General features: G+C 39.4%; 1 protein-coding gene across 3 annotated transcripts in view; it reads right to left on the reverse strand.

The window, feature by feature from the left end:
- PRKCQ (protein kinase C theta) overlaps positions 1 to 19,684 on the reverse strand; it is a 156,040-nt gene that overhangs the window by 92,218 nt on the left and 44,138 nt on the right. For all 3 annotated transcript variants that reach the window (XM_053716425.1, XM_053716424.1, XM_053716426.1), the window contains 3 exons: positions 18,800 to 18,929; positions 8,134 to 8,243; positions 7,064 to 7,169 (listed from right to left, as the gene is read on the reverse strand). In XM_053716425.1, coding sequence (XP_053572400.1) covers positions 7,064 to 7,169; positions 8,134 to 8,243; positions 18,800 to 18,929 — 346 coding nt within the window. The remainder of the gene's footprint in view (positions 1 to 7,063; positions 7,170 to 8,133; positions 8,244 to 18,799; positions 18,930 to 19,684) is intronic.

Here is a 19,684-nt window from a genome sequence, read left to right on the forward strand (position 1 = left end):
CCAACTCCAGCATCCCCCATCTGGATACCAGTTTGGAGAACACTTCCGGATGGCGTTCCCATTCCCCAAAATGGAAAGTCTGCCTGCTTAGAAAATCCGCTTCCCAGTTGTCTGCTCCGGGGATGTGGATGGCTGACAGAAAACAACAGTGGTCTTCCGCCCACTAAATGATCCGAGACACCTCCCTCATCGCTAGGGAACTTCGTGTTCCCCCTGATGGTTGATGTACGCTACTGATGTTATGTTGTCTGATTGGAATCTGATGAACTGGTTCAAGGAAAACTGAGGCCAAGCTAAAAGTGCATTGTAAATTGCTCTCAACTCCAGAATGTTGATCGGTAGTTTGGACTCCTCCTGAGTCCAAAGACCCTGAGCTTTGAGGGATTTCCAGACTGCCTCCCAGCCCACCAGGCTGGCGTCTGTAGTCACTATCACCCAAGATGGTCTCTGAAAGCAAGTGCCCCGGGACAGTTGCTCCTGAGAAAGCCACCAATGAAGAGAATCCTTTGTCTTCTGATCCAACACTATCTTTGGAGAAAGATCCAGATAATCTCCGTTCCACTGATTGAGCATGCATAACTGTAAAGCTCTCAGATGAAAACGAGCAAATGGCACGATGTCCATGGCTGCCACCATCAGTCCAATTACTTCCATACACTGAGCGACTGAAGGACCAAGTGTCTCCTGAAGGACTCGACAAGCCGATACGAGCTTGACTGTTCTGGTCTTCGTCAGGAATATCTTCATCAGAACAGAGTCTATAATCGTCCCTACGAACACAACTCTTGTTGCTGTAACCAGAGAACTCTTTTCCACATTTACCTTCCACCTGTGAGACCAGAGAAAGGAGAGTAACATCTCCATGTGAGATTTCACCTTTGGAAATGAGGGAGCCTGAATTAGAATGTCATCCAGATAGGGGGCCACTGCTATCCCCCTTGACCGGACCACCACTAGAAAGGTCCCTAGAACCTTCGAGAATATTCTGGGAGCTGTGGCCGAGCCAAAAGGCAAGGCCACAAACTGAAAGTTACGATCCAGAAATGCAAATCTCAGAAACATGTGATGATTCCTCTGGATGGGAACATGTAAGTAAGCGTCCTTCAAATCTATGCTTGTCATATACTGACCTTCTTGGATCAAAGGAAGAATTGTCCAAATGGTTTCCATCTTGAACAATGGAACCTTGAGGAATTTGTTTAGACATTTTAAGTCTAGAATTGTGCGGAAGTTTTCCTCTTTTTTTGGAACCACAAACAGGTTTGAATAAAAACCCAGACCCTGCTCCAACTTTGAAACCTGAACAATCACCCCCAGGGCCAAGAGGTCTTTGATACACCTCAAGAACGCCTCTCTCCTTATCTGGTCTGCAGATAACCTGGAAAGGCAAAACCTGCTTCAGACAAGGAGCGCTTGCTGCATAATCTGAATGTGGTTTGTGCTCTTAAGTTTTACTTGGAAGCAACTAAAGACTTTCGGAAGTCTTCCACTTTATTTGTAAATTTTTCTGGGAAGTATATAGGTCAGAGGGCATCTGCCCCTACTCTAGCTCTTTGGTTGAGGAGTGTGATCCGCATGGCTTATGAGTCCTCCTGAGTCCAAAGACCCTGAGCTTTGAGGGATTTCCAGACTGCCTCCCAGCCCACCAGGCTGGCGTCTGTAGTCACTATCACCCAAGATGGTCTCTGAAAGCAAGTGCCCCGGGACAGTTGCTCCCGAGAAAGCCACCAATGAAGAGAATCCTTTGTCTTCTGATCCAACACTATCTTTGGAGAAAGATCCAGATAATCTCCGTTCCACTGATTGAGCATGCATAACTGTAAAGCTCTCAGATGAAAACGAGCAAATGGCACGATGTCCATGGCTGCCACCATCAGTCCAATTACTTCCATACACTGAGCAACTGAAGGACCAAGTGTCTCCTGAAGGACTCGACAAGCCGATACGAGCTTGACTGTTCTGGTCTTCGTCAGGAATATCTTCATCAGAACAGAGTCTATAATCGTCCCTACGAACACAACTCTTGTTGCTGTAACCAGAGAACTCTTTTCCACATTTACCTTCCACCTGTGAGACCAGAGAAAGGAGAGTAACATCTCCATGTGAGATTTCACCTTTGGAAATGAGGGAGCCTGAATTAGAATGTCATCCAGATAGGGGGCCACTGCTATCCCCCTTGACCGGACCACCACTAGAAAGGTCCCTAGAACCTTTGAGAATATTCTGGGAGCTGTGGCCAAGCCAAAAGGCAAGGCCACAAACTGAAAGTTACGATCCAGAAATGCAAATCTCAGAAACATGTGATGATCCCTCTGGATGGGAAAATGTAAGTAAGCGTCCTTCAAATCTATGCTTGTCATATACTGACCTTCTTGGATCAAAGGAAGAATTGTCCGAATGGTTTCCATCTTGAACAATGGAACCTTGAGGAATTTGTTTAGACATTTTAAGTCTAGAATCGTGCGGAAGTTTTCCTCTTTTTTTGGAACCACAAACAGGTTTGAATAAAAACCCAGACCCTGTTCCAACTTTGAAACCTGAACAATCACCCCCAGGGCCAAGAGGTCTTTGATACACCTCAAGAACGCCTCTCTCCTTATCTGGTCTGCAGATAACCTGGAAAGGCAAAACCTGCCCCTGGGAGACAACCCTTGAATTCCAACCTGTAGCCCTGAGACACAATTTCCACCACCCATGGGTCTGGAACATCCCTTAACCAGACTTGAGCGAACTGAGAGAGTCTGCCCCCCACTAGATCCAGGTCTGGATTGGGGGCAACCCCTTCATGCAGACTTAGAGTCAGTAGCAGGCTTTTTGGCCTTCTTACTCCTACTCCAGGACTGAGTTGATTTCCAGGCTGGCTTGTTATTATCCTTCTTGGACGAAGATGAGGAGGACTTTCCTCTAAAGTTGCGAAAGGAACGAAAATTACTTTGACGTCCCTTCGGTTTGCTCCTCTTATCCTGGGGCAGAAAAGACCCTTTTCCGCTTGTAACATCAGAAATTATTTCTTTCAAACCCGGTCCAAATAAGGTCTTCCATGTAAGGAAGAGCCATCAGTTTAACCTTAGATGAAACATCAGCTGACCAAGATTTCAACCATAAAGCCCGTCTGGCCAAAACGGCAAAACCAGAAGCCTTAGCTCCCAATCTAAGGACCTGGAGGATCGCATCAGCAATATAGGAATTGGCAAACCTGAGAGCTCTGATTCTGTCCTGAATCTCATCAAGAGGCATTTCCTCCTGTAGAGAATCTGTTAATGCCTCAAACCAATATGAGGCAGCACTAGTCACCGTAGCAATACAGACCACTGGTTGCTATTGGAGACCAAGATGTGCATAGATCTTCTTAAGATAAGCCTCCATCTTTTTATCCATAGGATCCTTAAAGGCACAACTATCCTCAATAGGTATAGTCGTCCTCTTGGTTAGAGTGGAAATGGCACCCTCTACCTTGGGTACCGAAGACATGACCTCTGTAATGAAAGAATCTACTGGAAACATTTTCTAAAACACAGGAGACTGATTAAAAACCACTCCTGGTTTCTCCCACTCTTGCGCTATGATTTCCTTAGCCCTATCTGGGACCGGAAAAACCTCTGAAGAGAAAGGAACATCAAAGAAACTATTAAGTTTATTGGACTTCTTAGGTGTTACTACTGCCTGAGAATCAGAATCGTCCAAAGTAGCTAAAACCTTCTTTAGTAACACCCAGAGGTGTTCTAGCTTAAACCTGAAGGGAGAACCTTCACTCTCAGAGAAGGGCATTATACTGTCTGAATCTGAAATCTCACCCTCTGAGTGAGAATTGTCCTCATCCTCTGATCTTAAAGGAACCTGAGGTTCAGCGTTAGAAACAGATACCCTAGTCTCTGAAACCTTAGATTTCCTCTTGCGCTTCCCTGAAAATCTGGGAAACTCAGCTAAGGCTGCAAATATCACTGAGGACACCTGTGCAGCAATCTCTGCCTTTAAAAATGCTCCGCTGGAAGTTAAAGAGGAACAGCAGGACACAGTGTTAGCTGCCATAGAGGCATGGGACGAAATAGGGGAAGGTCCTGGCATTACCTAGACAACATCCTCCTGAGAGACATAACTTTCAACATTAAAAAAACTTTTTTTTTTCTTTACCCTGCAATGTCTGTTTTACACAGGAAGAACAGAACTGCATAGGAGCTGCAATGTGTGCGTCTAAACACAATAAACAGGGATTGAAATGAGTGAAATTCATATCAGACATAACTGGAATTATCCTCTATTCAAACTCTCTAGCGTTTAATATACAACAAGAATTAAACAATTCAAAAGAATAAGTCTTTAATAAACACTTTTAATAAAATGACCTCAGAAAAAACCTCCCTCCATACCTCAGTATACCGATGTGCTCTTACCACCACTTGAAGCGGATCAACCTTGCAACGTATCACTTGCGCTCCTAAAGCGCTCCTCACTATGCAGCAAGGATTCACACAGAGCCGAAATGCGCAGGCCCAATGACGTCACCGACGTCCAAAGGCGCGAAAACGCTCTCATGGTCTGAACAAGGAGGTGGGCGTGGTTAAAATACACCAGCAAACTGAAGCAAAACAAACCATTTAACTAATAATAAACAGTGCAGCTAAAAAACACAAACAAAAAAAAATTAGCCTTGAGACTCTTCAGTCTCACATGTCTCTACAACCTGTGCCTGCGAGCATGTCTAGTAATAACACCCATCCCATGAGTGCATTATCCGTCGCTTACATTAAATAAAACAGGTATTCTGAAGTGCCCCTCTCCCCATAGGAAGGAAAACAGCACTTACCTGCTCTGCTGTCTGACATGAGGACAGCTCCTAATATGAGAGGACACATTCTCCTCACGGCGACTAGGATAACATCGGTAGCCAAGTAACAAACTTAGATATCTAAAATCAGGGCAGCTTAGGTAGAGAAATGAAGCAAGCACCACTTTGCAAATTCTCCACCGCTTTAAAACCACCACAGCTCAACTGCAAAGACTAACATGGGCTAGGTTATACCCTGTAGCTTGATTGAATACTCAATCTTCTTTGAAAATATAATTTTAATTACACACAAAAAATACACCTCCTCCATGCACATAGAGGCAAAGAGAATGACTGGGGGTTATGGGTAGGGAAGTGATACTTAACAGTTTTTACTGTGGTGCACTTTGCCTCCTCCTGCTGGCGAGGAGTGTTATTCCCAACAGTAATTAAGATGAACCCGTGGACTCACCACATCTTTAGAAGAAATTAAAAATCATATTTATAAAATAATTTTATAAATATTTAATAAAGTGTCATACTGTGTATTTACTGTAAGTATTTCACATTCCAATGTTCCTCACATAAGGGAATCTGTTCTATGTATTTTTACATAGATATTCCTATATATATATATATATATCTATATATATCTATATATAATCATCTATTTATAGGTATAGATATATATTTTACCAAAAAAAGCATATATACTGTATATAGAAATATGTATTTATGAATAAATAGAACATATTATTCTATGTAAAGAATGCACTTGAGAAAATGTGATTGGGTTTGCGTGCAAGTAAGGGCGTTATTTTTTTTTTTTTTTCATTAAGGGGAAATCGTTAACGTGGTTGCAATATTTGATCTTCATCTTTTTGTGCATATCGGGTTAGTGCTTGTGCGAAAACTTTACTTTTAACTTGTAATATGCACAATACCTGGTGCACACAAAAACCTCTGTCTAGCGAAGTTAACAAGTGAGTGGGAACGCTCCACTCAAATATGGCCCTTGATCGGGTATCAATAATACATTTAGCATTTGAGTGCTTCGTTAACTTGTTTTTTAAAAAAATGGAAAGAAAAATCATAGCAATATAAGAAAAACCTTCAGTTGTTTATGTTACTTTGTTATTCATTATTCCAACTTTCAAGTTAATGATCGTCAAAATACTGGAAATAAGGAAAACTGTCATCAAACCAGAACCCTTCAGTAAAATAATAAAAATATGAAATCAGTAGCTTTATCAACCAATACAGATAACAGAACAATTGTCTATCCTCTCCCATCTTCATTTTAGAACAATTTGGATGAGACCTCTTATAAGCATTTTAGTTGTGTAGGCTGAATTATTTTTTTAACGAAAAGACTATTTTATTTGTTTGCACTATTATTTTATCAAAGATTTTCTGTTTGATGCCTTAGATAGGGATTTAAAGGACAGTAAACACTTTCAAATTATATCCTGCAACAGTTTTTTATATGGTTAAAATAATAATGGCTGTGTTTAAATCACAGGACTTTTCACATTTGTGATGTTAGAATTTATTCTATTACAAACACATCTGTCCAGGCTGTGTGAGTTTGCATTCAGTTATGAGTACGATCAAAACTGTGTATTTGATTTTTTGTGGTGGTTTTAATTTTGTTACCAGCTGTATGAGACAAGAGCCTTTGTAAATGCTAAGAAACATATTACTATCTCACTGTGAGGTTCTTGTTGTTTTAATACATTTCTTTTAAGATAACCTGGTGTCTCTTATAAACTACAAATGGTCTTGTGGAGTCCCTACGGTTTCCAAGTGCAAAGAATCAATTATCTGGGAAACTGTGAGATCTCAACATGGTTTTGTAGGCCACCTCTGGTGCTACAGTCTTGTGAGTACAAATTATATTATAAGCTCTATAAAACAATAGATATACTACACTATATGGTGCCTTCCTTTATTTTGTTGGGACTTCTAAGCAATGTGCCAAGGCCAATTTGAAAGAGCTGCCTCCTGATTGGGACTTCTATTTGATTGGACAATTGGACCACACCATCACCAAACTTTCTATTTGGTACATTTTGCATAGTTTAAGGATAGGCTATTTTAATAATCTAAGTTCCATTTTGTTTCTCTTTTTTATATCTACAAATTAAATAAAAAAGTTTTTAGTTTTTAGTTTATAACTCAAAAATAGTATAATAGAGAGTGCACATAGAATATAAGTGCCTTTTGCTTCTTAGTCAGAGCAGGGGCATCTGGGAAGAATTATCCTCTGCTGTTTTATTGCTACTATAAGATAAATACCTTTTCTTACTGGTTGTATTGGAGACAGATTTTGTTTCTTGTTTGGTGATACAACTTCAAGAGGCCTTTCTCTGTATATGGGCTCAGAATCTCGTTGTCGTTTATCCTAAAATTAATGTCAATAAAAATAATATAAGCAAAATTTTCAAGTAAATGAGAAAAAAAATAAGCACACTCCTCATGCCCTTTCCTGCACGTGACAAAAGTACTATGTGTATAGTAATGTTACAAACATTGGGGGCAATTCCAATTATTCAGATTTTTTTTAGATATTGGAAAAATGGAATCACCCATTTTTTTGTTTTGATTTTTAATATTTTAAATAAAAAACATCACAATGTTTCTGAGTAAAATACAGCAAAGCTTATTAACTGAATCGATCTCCATTTTACCATAAAGCCACCCTTTTAGGGACGGTAAACCACCTTGAGATTTTTATATAAAATGTTTAGTTAAGCATAAGAAAACATCTTTGCAATATATTTTCATTATTTATTTTGCCCACTTTTCATGTAATTTAGCTCTGAAAATTGAAATGCACCCACTGACTTATCAAAGCTAACCCTGCTACATACTGTCCCTACCTTTATCAGATAAGAACTGGAAAACAATACATTTTATACTATCTTTATAATAGTGATTTGCCTTGTGGTTTTGTTGTTCTGGTGAAATGCTTATGCAATGATAACTGTGGACAGCGTATAAAAATAATGTCCGCTCGACATTTGATAAATGGATCCCTATGTGTTTAATCATTTTGCAGATGTTTAACACATACTTCTGTTCAATCAATAGTTTAATAATAAAGTGCTCTAGGACATTATGATATTTTATTATTACCCCTTTATGATTTGATATATAATAATTTTTAACTGCATGCATTTCACACGTAGAATTGTTTTTAATGGAGCTTTATAAACAAACAATACTAAAATATTTACTAAACATTAGATTACATTTTTGATACATTTTTCTACATTATTGTGATTAACCCCTCAATATTTTTATATTTTAAATCTGTCAAAATAATAAAAAAAATGCATAGACTAGTAATACAATGAAAGGTTTACCTTTTGGGTGCTCTCTATCATTGCCAGGGCTTCCGCCATCATTTTTTGGTTAACGCCGCATAGATTTGCAACTTTATTTTGGCATTTATGATGAACATTCATGCCACACTCTTAAAGAGAGAAATAAAAAAGTTAAGTGACATGGTTCTATAGGTATTCCTGTTGAGATGTTGACAGGAATATGTCATAGCAAACTGAAAGTCTAAAAGGGACATTCTAACACATTACTGGTCCTAGCAGGAAAGCACAAGTGCTTGGTGACGTCATATGTCCGTTTGATTAACTGGCATGTTCAGCTCAGGTTTTGACAGTTGCCAGCAAATGTTTGTATCAATTGTGTATTTCCTGCTAGTTCTCATTGGCTGACGGGTACAATTAGCGTTGGGACCTATCATCTAATGACCATTGTTAGGAAGTACACAAACTAAATGCATTTTCTTGCTATCTTCCAGCTCCTTTGCAGACAACGACCCCTGAGTACATTAAAAGGGACACTAAACCCAATTTCTCCAACATTGGTGTGTCCGGTCCACGGCGTCATCCATAACTAGTGGGAATATCTCTTCCCCAACAGGAAATGGCAAAGAGTACAGCAAAAGCTGTCCATATAGTCCCTTCTAGGCTCCGCCCACCCCAGTCATTCTCTTTGCCGTTGCACAGGCAGCATCTCCACGGAGATGGTGAAGAGTATGTGGTGTTTAGTTGTAGTTTTTTATTCTACTATCAAGAGTTTGTTATTTTAAAATAGTATTGGTATGTACTATTTACTCTGAAACAGAAAAAGATGAAGAGTTCTGTTTGTGAGAGGAGTAAGATTTTAGCAGCAGTAACTAAAATCGGTTTCTGTTCCCACACAGGACTGTTGAGATGAGATAACTTCAGTTGGGGGGAACAGTTGGCAGACTTTTCTGCTTAAGGTATGACTAGCCATATTTCTAACAAGACTGTGTAATGCTGGAAGGCTGTCATTTCCCCTCAGGGGGACCGGTAAGCCATTTTCTTAGTCTCAAACAGAATAAAGGGCTTAATATGGGCTATAAAACTGGTAGACACTTTTATGGGCTAGATCGATTGCTTTATTTGGGCATTTTATACAGCTTAATGTTGAAATTCACACTTTATAAAATTGGGGAACGTTTTTTTCACGTCAGGCACTGGTTTAGACACCTTCCCAGTCAGGAAGGGCCTTCTCTGTAGTAGGCAGAGCCTCATTTTCGCGCCATTACTGCGCAGTTACTTTTGAGAACAGGACATGCAGCTGCATGTGTGTGGGTCTGGAAGTTGTTGAAAAGGCTCCTAGAAGGCTTCATTTGGTATCGTATACCCCCCTGGGTTTGGTAAAGTCGCAGCAAAGGCTGTAGCTGGGACTGTAGAGGGGTTAAAACTGTAACCGGCTCCGGTTTCGTCATTTTAAGGGTTAAAGATCTGAAATTTGGGGTGCAATGCTTTGAATGCTTTAAGACGCTGTGGTGAAAATTGGTTAAATTTGAACAATTCCTTCATAGTTTTTCACATATTCAGTAAAAAAGTGTGCCCTGTTTAAAATTTAAAGAGACAGTAACGGTTTTGTTTTAAAACGGTTTTTGTATTTTATTGACAAGTTTAAGCCTGTTTAACATGTCTGTGCCTTCAGATAAACTATGTTCTGTATGTATGGAAGCCAATGTGTCTCCCCCTTCAAAATTGTGTGATAATTGTGCCATAGCGTCCAAACAAAGTAAGGACAGTACTGCCACAGATAGTAAAGTTGCCCAAGATGATTCATCAGATGAAGGGAGTAGACATAGTTCTACATCATCTCCTTCTGTGTCTACACCAGTTTTGCCCACGCAGGAGACCCCTAGTACTTCTAGCGCGCCAATACTTGTTACTATGCAACAATTGACGGCAGTAATGGATAACTCCATAGCAAATATTTTATCCAAAATGCCTGCATTTCAGAGAAAGCGCGATTGCTCTGTTTTAATCACTGTAGAGCAGGAGGGCGCTGATGAAAATTTTTCTGTCATACCCTCACACCAATCTGAAGTGGCAATGAGGGAGGTTTTGTCAGATGGGGAAATTTCAGATTCAGGAAGAATTTCTCAGCAGGCAGAACCTGATGTAGTGACATTTAAATTTAAGTTAGAGCATCTCCGCGCACTGCTTAAGGAGGTGCTATCTACTCTGGATGATTGTGATAACCTAGTCATTCCAGAAAAATTGTGCAAGATGGACAAGTTCCTAGAGGTTCCGGTGCACCCCGACGCTTTTCCTATACCCAAGCGGGTGGCAGACATAGTGAATAAGGAGTGGGAGAAGCCCGGCATACCTTTTGTCCCCCCTCCTATATTTAAGAAATTATTTCCTATGGTCGACCCCAGAAAGGACTTATGGCAGACAGTCCCTAAGGTTGAGGGGGCAGTTTCTACTCTAGCCAAGCGCACTACTATTCCTATCGAGGATAATTGTGCTTTTTAAAGATCCTATGGATAAAAAATTGGAGGGTTTGCTTAAAAAGATTTTTGTACAGCAAGGTTACCTCCTGCAACCTATTTCGTGCATTATTCCTGTCACTACAGCAGCGTGGTTTTGGTTCGAGGAACTAGAGAAGTCGCTTAGTAGAGAGACTCTGTATGAGGAGGTTATGGACAGAATTCACGCACTTAAGCTAGCTAATTCCTTTATTTTAGATGCCGCTTTGCAGTTAGCGAGATTAGCGGCGAAAAATTCAGGGTTTGCAATTGTGGCGCGCAGAGCGCTCTGGCTAAAGTCTTGGTCAGCGGATGTATCTTCCAAGACAAAATTGCTTAATATCCCTTTCAAGGGTAAAACCCTTTTTGGGCCAGAATTGAAAGAGATTATCTCTGACATCACTGGGGGTAAGGGCCATGCCCTTCCACAAGATAGGCCTTTCAAGGCCAAGAATAAGTCTAATTTTCGTTCCTTTCGCAATTTCAGGAACAGACCGGCCTCTAACTCTGCAGCCTCTAGACAAGAGGGTAATGCTTCACAAAACAAACCAGCTTGGAAACCGATGCAAGGCTGGAACAAGGGTAAGCAGGCCAAGAAGCCTGCTGCTGCTACCAAAACCGCATGAAGGAGTAGCCCCCGATCCGGGACCGGATCTAGTAGGGGGCAGACTCTCTCTCTTCGCTCAGGCTTGGGCAAGAGATGTTCAGGATCCCTGGGCACTAGAAATAGTTTCTCAGGGTTATCTTCTGGAATTCAAGGAACTACCCCCAAGGGGAAGGTTCCACATGTCTCACTTATCTTCAAACCAAACAAAGAAACAGGCATTCTTACACTGTGTAGAAGACCTGTTAAAGATGGGAGTGATACACCCAGTTCCAACCGTGGAACAGGGAATGGGGTTTTACTCAAATCTGTTCGTAGTTCCCAAAAAAGAGGGAACTTTCAGACCAATTCTGGATTTAAAGATTCTAAACAAATTTCTCAGAGTGCCATCATTCAAAATGGAAACTATTCGAACGATTTTGCCTACTATCCAGGAGGGTCAATTTATGACTACCGTGGATCTAAAGGATGCATATCTACATATTCCTATCCACAAAGACCATCATCAGTTCCTAAGGTTCGCCTTCCTGGGCAAACATTACCAGTTTGTGGCTCTCCCATTCGGACTAGCCACTGCTCCAAGGATTTTCACAAAGGTACTCGGGTCCCTTCTAGCGGTTCTAAGACCGAGGGGCATTGCAGTGGCACCTTACTTGGACGACATTCTGATACAAGCGTTGTCTCTTTCAAAGGCAAAGGCTCACACAGACATCGTTCTGGCCTTTCTCAGATCTCATGGATGGAAGGTGAACATAGAAAAAAGTTCCCTGCCCCTGTCGACAAGAGTTCCCTTCTTGGGGACAATAATAGATTCTTTAGAAATGAAGATTTTCCTGACAGATGTCAGAAAGTCAAAACTTCTAAACGCTTGTCAAGTTCTTCACTCTGTTCCACAACCCTCCATAGCTCAGTGCATGGAAGTAGTAGGGTTGATGGTTGCAGCAATGGACATAGTTCCTTTTGCGAGAATTCATCTAAGACCATTACAACTGTGCATGCTGAAACAGTGGAATGGGGACTATACAGACTTGTCTCCAGTTATTCAAGTAGATCAGAAGACCAGAGAATCACTCTGTTGGTGGCTAACTCAGGATCACCTGTCCCAGGGAATGAGCTTCCGCAGACCAGAGTGGGTCATCGTCACGACCGACGCCAGTCTAGTGGGCTGGGGCGCGGTCTGGGACTCCCTGAAAGCTCAGGGTCTAGGGGTCTCGGGAAGAGTCTCTTCTCCCGATAAACATTCTGGAACTGAGAGCGATATTCAATACTCTCAGGGCTTGGCCTCAACTAGCAAAGGCCAGATTCATAAGATTCCAAGCAGACAACATGACGACTGTTGCTTACATCAACCACCAGGGGGGAACAAGGAGTTCCCTGGTGATGAGAGAAGTGACAAAAATCATACAATGGGCGGAGGATCACTCCTGCCACCTATCTGCGATCCACATCCCAGAAGTGGAAAACTGGGAGGCAGATTATCTGAGTCGTCAGGCATTCCATCCGGGGGAGTGGGAACTTCACCCGGAGGTGTTTGCCCAGTTGACCCAATTATGGGGCATTCCAGACATGGATCTGATGGCGTCCCGTCAGAACTTCAAGGTTCCTTGCTACGGGTCCAGATCCAGGGATCCCAAGGCGACTCTAGTGGATGCATTAGTGGCGCCTTGGTCGTTCAACCTAGCTTATGCGTTTCCACCGTTTCCCCTCATTCCCAGGCTGGTAGCCAGGATCAAGCAGGAGAGGGCCTCAGTGATTTTGATAGCTCCTGCGTGGCCACGCAGGACTTGGTATGCAGACCTCGTGAATATGTCATCGGCTCCACCATGGAAGCTACCTTTGAGACAGGATCTTCTAGTACAAGGTCCATTCGAACATCCAAATCAAATTTCTCTCCAGCTGACTGCTTGGAAATTGAACGCTTGATTTTATCTAAGCGCGGGTTTTCGGATTCTGTGATAGATACTCTGGTACAAGCCAGAAAACCTGTGACTAGAAAGATTTACCATAAAATATGGAAAAGATATATCTGTTGGTGCGAATCCAAGGGATTCTCATGGAGTAAGATTAAAATTCCTAGGATCCTTTCCTTTCTCCAAGAAGGTTTGGATAAGGGATTGTCAGCGAGTTCTCTAAAAGGACAGATTTCTGCTCTGTCTGTCTTGTTGCACAAACGATTGGCAGCTGTGCCAGATGTTCAAGCTTTTGTACAGGCTTTGGTCAGGATCAAGCCTGTTTACAGACCTTTGACTCCTCCCTGGAGTCTAAATTTAGTTCTTTCAGTTCTCCAAGGGGTTCCGTTTGAACCTTTACATTCCATAGATATTAAGTTGTTATCTTGGAAAGTTTTGTTTTTAGTTGCTATTTCTTCTGCTAGAAGAGTTTCTGAGTTATCTGCTCTGCAGTGTACTCCGCCCTATCTGGTGTTCCATTCAGATAAGGTTGTTTTACGTACTAAACCTGGTTTCCTTCCAAAAGTTGTTTCCAACAAGAATATTAACCAGGAAATAGTTGTGCCTTCTTTGTGTCCGAATCCAGTTTCAAAGAAGGAACATTTGTTACACAATTTGGATGTAGTCCGTGCTTTAAAGTTCTATTTAGAAGCAACAAAGGATTTCAGACAAACGATGCGAGGTGTCCTCCGGGTAGACCGATTGTGGCTGGAATTGGCTCACTTTTTGAACCTATAGCTGAATGGATAGATTCCATTTTACAACCTATTGCCACTTCGCAGTTGAGCTACCTACAGGACACCTCGCATCTTATTCTAACTTTGGAGAGTACTCAGTGGCACCCCAATTTTTCTTGGGGCATCATTGACATTACCTCACTTTATACTTCCATCCCACAGGGTCAGGGTATTACAGCTGTCAAATATTTCATGCAGAGAGATTCTCTTTATACACAGGAGCAAGTGGATTATATTTGTGAGATCTTAAAGTTCTTGTTGTCTCACAACTATTTTCTTTTTGATAATGAGTTTTATATACAGACATGCGGCACGGCGATGGGGGCAAAATTTGCCCCCTCGTTTGCCAATATTTATGTGGCATGGTGGGAGCAACTTTACCTTTATTCACCAAACAATATCTGGAGCGACAAAATTGAATTGTATACACGCTATATTGATGATTTGCTTTTCATTTTTAAGATCCCTTTAGATGATAATATTTTTAAAGAATTCCTTCGTTTTTGTGACAATAATGAACTGAATTTAAAATTTACAGGGGAATACAATTTAAAAGAAATCAACTATTTGGATTTAAGTATACACATTGATAATAATTCCATCATTACTAAAACATATAGAAAGCCAACAGCAGGCAATACTATTCTACATTTCAAATCACAACATCCACAACATCTTATACACTCAATTCCGAAGTCACAGTTTTTAAGAATTAGACGGAATACAAAATCCAATGATATTTATGAAAAACAATCTATCGAATTGAGGGACAGACTGGTCCAAAGAGGGTATAAATTTAAAAATTTGGAGGATGTGAGAAATAATGTAAGATATCATGATGATACTATAATAACCAAAAAACAAGACAAAAAACCAAAATATGATGATGCTATAGTGTTTTCTACACCCTATAGTCAGCAGTATGATCAGATAATTAACATCATAAAAAAACATTTAGATCTTTTGAAAGCAGATGAAATCTTACAACCATTCATTAAAAATTGTAAATTTGTATCTAGAAAATCTAAAACTTTAGCACAAATGTTGTCTCCAAGTTTGGTGAAATCAGATACAGTGCATTCCCACCATGCAGGTACTTGGCTAAATAAAAAAGGAAACTTTAAATGTGGAATAAGAAATTGTTTAGCCTGTCCCAATATATTACAGGATGATCATTTTGTCTGCAAATTCAATAATAAAGTTTATCCAATTGACTTTTATGCCAACTGTGGCTTTACATTTGTTGTGTACCTGCTGACCTGCAAAATTTGTTTTTTGCAGTATGTAGGTAAAACAACAAGAGCAGTAAGAACACGATATAATGAGCATGTTAGAGACATTAAAAATTACAGTCAGGATTCTGCAGTTGCAGACCATTTCAATAATTTTCATTTCACAAATCTAGCAAATCTCTCATTTCAAGTTATAGACATAGCTAAAACACCCCTGCGGGGTGGTAACAGGGATAAGATTTTGGAAAGAAAGGAACTTTATTGGATTCTAAAATTGTGTACTCGCTCACCATATGGAATGAATCGTGAATGCGATATAAATTATTTTATTGATAATTGATACATATAGGTAATGCATATAAAATTATCATAATCATATACATATAATACTTATTTGAACTATTTTGGATATCTGATCAAATTTAAAATGCATATCATGTCTTTATTCACTTTTTTAGTATCAATATGTAGTTGAATAATTAATAATAATATATATTTTCATTATCTATGTTGTCAACAGGTTTCTATACAGTTCTCTTATGCTTCATTATAATGAAGAGTTAATCTAAGTATACTACTTTTTTGTATTATGGCAAATTAATTTCAGTGTCACACTGGGTTGTAGTTGTTTTTATTCATTTTTTTTTCCCTTTGGGGGCGTGAAGTGGTTAATTTTGACTGCTTCCTGCCCTATAAAGGGTTGGAGTTTAAACACAGACATTAGTCTATGAGTAAGCACCCCTGGTGGTGCGAAACATGTTAGACCTTTTTGTCCACCTAGCCTGTCTGCATGTATAACTTTTATATGGAATACGAATAAAGCACCTTCTGTTTTGAATCTAAAGCGGCTTTTCAAGTTGTGCCTGCCTCATTCTTCCTCTCTGGATTTCAGACAAACATCTTCTCTGTTTGTCGTCTATTCTGGTAAAAGGAGAGGTCAAAAAGCTACTGCTACCTCTCTTTCCTTTTGGCTGAAAAGCATCATCCGATTGGCTTACGAGACTGCCGGACGGCAGCCTCCTGAATGAATCACAGCTCACTCTACTAGGGCTGTGGCTTCCACATGGGCCTTCAAGAACTAGGCTTCTGTTGATCAGATATGTAAGGCAGCGACTTGGTCTTCCCTGCACACTTTTGCCAAATTCTACAAATTTGATACTTTTGCTTCTTCGGAGGCTATTTTTGGGAGAAAGGTTTTGCAAGCCGTGGTGCCTTCTGTTTAGGTAACCTGATTGGCTCCCTCCCTTCATCCGTGTCCTAAAGCTTTGGTATTGGTTCCCACAAGTTATGGATGACGCCGTGGACCGGACACACCAATGTTGGAGAAAACAGAATTTATGCTTACCTGATAAATTACTTTCTCCAACGGTGTGTCCGGTCCACGGCCCGCCCTGGTTTTTTAATCAGGTTTGATGAATTTCTTTCTTTAACTACAGTCACCACGGCACCCTATAGTTTCTCCTGTTTTTCTCCTGTCCGTCGGTCGAATGACTGGGGTGGGCGGAGCCTAGGAGGGACTATATGGACAGCTTTTGCTGTACTCTTTGCCATTTCCTGTTGGGGAAGAGATATTCCCACAAGTTATGGATGACGCTGTGGACCGGACACACCGTTGGAGAAAGTAATTTATCAGGTAAGCATAAATTCTGTTTTTTTTCTTCCGTGATTCAGATAGAGCATGTAATTTTAAGCAATTTTCTAATTTACTTGTATTATCAATTTTTCATCGTTTTCTTGCTATCTTTATTTGAAAAATCAAGACTCTAAGCTTATGGGCCGGCCCATTTTTAGCTCTGCATCCTGGGTAGTGCTTGCTGATTGGTGGTTACATATAATAGCATGTTTGCTGTCAGTCACCTGCATTTTCCTGCTAGTATTAGCCGTTACACCTATCAGCTAATGAGCATTACTATGAAGTACATAACTGATACTGTATTTGTATTAGTTTCAATTTAAATGTTTCATCTTTTACAAACAAACAAATAAATATGTTTAAATGCAAATCTTTTATATGGGTAATAGAATATTTTGATTATAATGTTGCTTTAAATTCATACAGTTCTTCAATCTATTTATGGCACAAAATTAGCAGCAACAGAAGTCATTTAAGTGACTAACTTCACCAAACTTTCAAATTCTTATTTTTGACACTAACGTCATAGTGCCAGTTGTAGTACATAATCACTTCACACCTTTTAATTTCCCCTAAAAATTATGACAAGAAAAATAATAGTATATTTTCCCTTAGCTGGACTGTAACTAACTGGTACATTTCTTTCTTACCCACTGCAATTACTTACTAGTCTGGCACTAGTGGAAACTTATATGTTTGTATACAGCAATAGGTAGATAGACAGACAGACAGATAGAGCGAGAAATAGATAGATAGGTAGATAGATATAGATATATAGATTTAAATTGATAAATAGATGATAGATACATAGATAGATGATAGATGATAGATAGATAATGACGGACAGACATACAGACAAACAGACAGATAAAGATAAATAAAAAGATAATTAGATAGGTGATAGATAGATGATAGATAGATAGAAAGGCAGAGAGAGAGAGAGAAACAGATAGATATAGATAGATCGATAGATGATAGATAGATAAAATGACACAGATGGATAAAGACTGATATAGATAGATAGATAGATAGATAGATAGATAGATAGATAGATAGATAATAGATAGAAGATAGAGATATATATATAGATAGATAGGTGGACAGACGGATAGAGAATGAGAAATAGAAAGATAGACGGCTAAAAAAAAATTAGATAAAAATGTATTATTTAATTCATATTTTGTAATTATTTATCCAATAAAGATAGACACATATATACATAGAAAGGTAGATCAATAACATATTTTAAAATTATTATTTAACTAAATCAGTGGGGGGTTGTTTGTTTTTTAACTATTGCATGATTTTCTTAAATAGTTACATGAATGTTGCAAAATAATTATAAATGTAATTGTCGTATGTTACGGTAATATACAGATGTTTGTATCACCTCCAACTTCACCAGTATTCACATGAAGCTTAGTCTGACCAGAGAAGTGAAACGTTTGGAAACGTATACAGCTGGGTGAAATACTATGAAGAGCACTGCTCTGGACCCAGAGTCTTAACATGACAAATCCAGGTATAACATAATACACATATGATAGATAGATAGATAGATAGATAGATAGATAAAGATAGATAGATCTAGACATAGATATAGGTATATACATATGCATATATTTCTACTGATGTACAGGTCTTTGGCATTGGCAATTTTAGGAGGCTCTTATACATTTGACTATAAAACCCTGTATTCCAGTCCATAAATGGTACCTGGAGATGCCTCTGTATATAGAGCTGCTAAATATATGGTTTGGAAAAATAAGAAATGGTGTTATAGGGACATTAAACACAAAAGGCTTTACAAAGGGTGTGTCCCAAGCTTTAAAATAATGCATAATGAGATTGTAAATACTTTAAAACATGTATTTTACATTGAGACCTTTTGAAATACAATTAATAATGTCTTATGCATGAAAAATATTGGCTTTAATGGCCCTTTAAATAAATTATCACTGGATGGTCTATACGGTTGCGAGCAGAGTTTTCATAGATACATACAAAAGAGTGAATATCTATCATTATGTATACGCTGCAGTACATTGAAGAACTTACCAATACACTTTAATCCCTGCTTTGAAATACCCCATAAAAGCGTCCCACAGTGCTCACAGAATGTTGGGCTTCTATAACTGTAGACTGAGAATCTATGTGGCATGTCGATCTTAAATCTTTCTTTATTTAGCTGTAAAAAAGACAATGACATTCAGGGCATTTACACACGTTCCCTTCTGTAAAGAAAGTGAAAACTAGCACTTCAATACTACATAACTGATGCTGAGCTTCCTGGGATGTCAAGTGCCCCCATAGCCACTAACAGTGAAATAAGTATAAACCATCACAGATGGTAGACCGTTGCATGAGCTTGCTTTAGATCTATTCACCTGTTTGTGTATCATATAAATATGTGTATACAGTATATACAAAATATTAGAACTTTATAAATAAACAATATTATATGATTTGACCCTGAAGAATACCTTGCTTCAAAAGGTGTTCTTACAATCTCTATTGCAAAGCCGTACAAAAACAAAGTTTAAGTTCATGAGTGTTCTATTGATTTCCAAATTCTTGTTATCCTTTGTTGAAGGAACATCTTTGCACTACTAACAGCTAGCTGAACACATTTAGTTAGCCAATCACAGGGGACAAATGTGTGCAGGCACCAATCAGCAGCTAGCTCCCACCAGTGTAGGATATGTCCATATTCTTTTTCAACAAGGGATACCAAGAGAACAAAGTACATTTGAAAATTGAAGTGAATTTAAAAGTCTCTTAAATTACACGCTCTGTCTGAATCCTGCAAGTTTTGACTTTTAAACAATGTGCAAGTCACAAGCACTACATACAAATCTTCCCTCCCCATTCCAAATCATTTTAAAATGGTCATTGGTAGTAAGGTTGCCAGCTGTCCTTCACAAAAATATTGTCTACCTGTAG

Source organism: Bombina bombina, chromosome 6 (assembly GCF_027579735.1).
Source record: "Bombina bombina isolate aBomBom1 chromosome 6, aBomBom1.pri, whole genome shotgun sequence".
NCBI classification, from domain to species: Eukaryota; Metazoa; Chordata; class Amphibia; order Anura; family Bombinatoridae; genus Bombina; species Bombina bombina.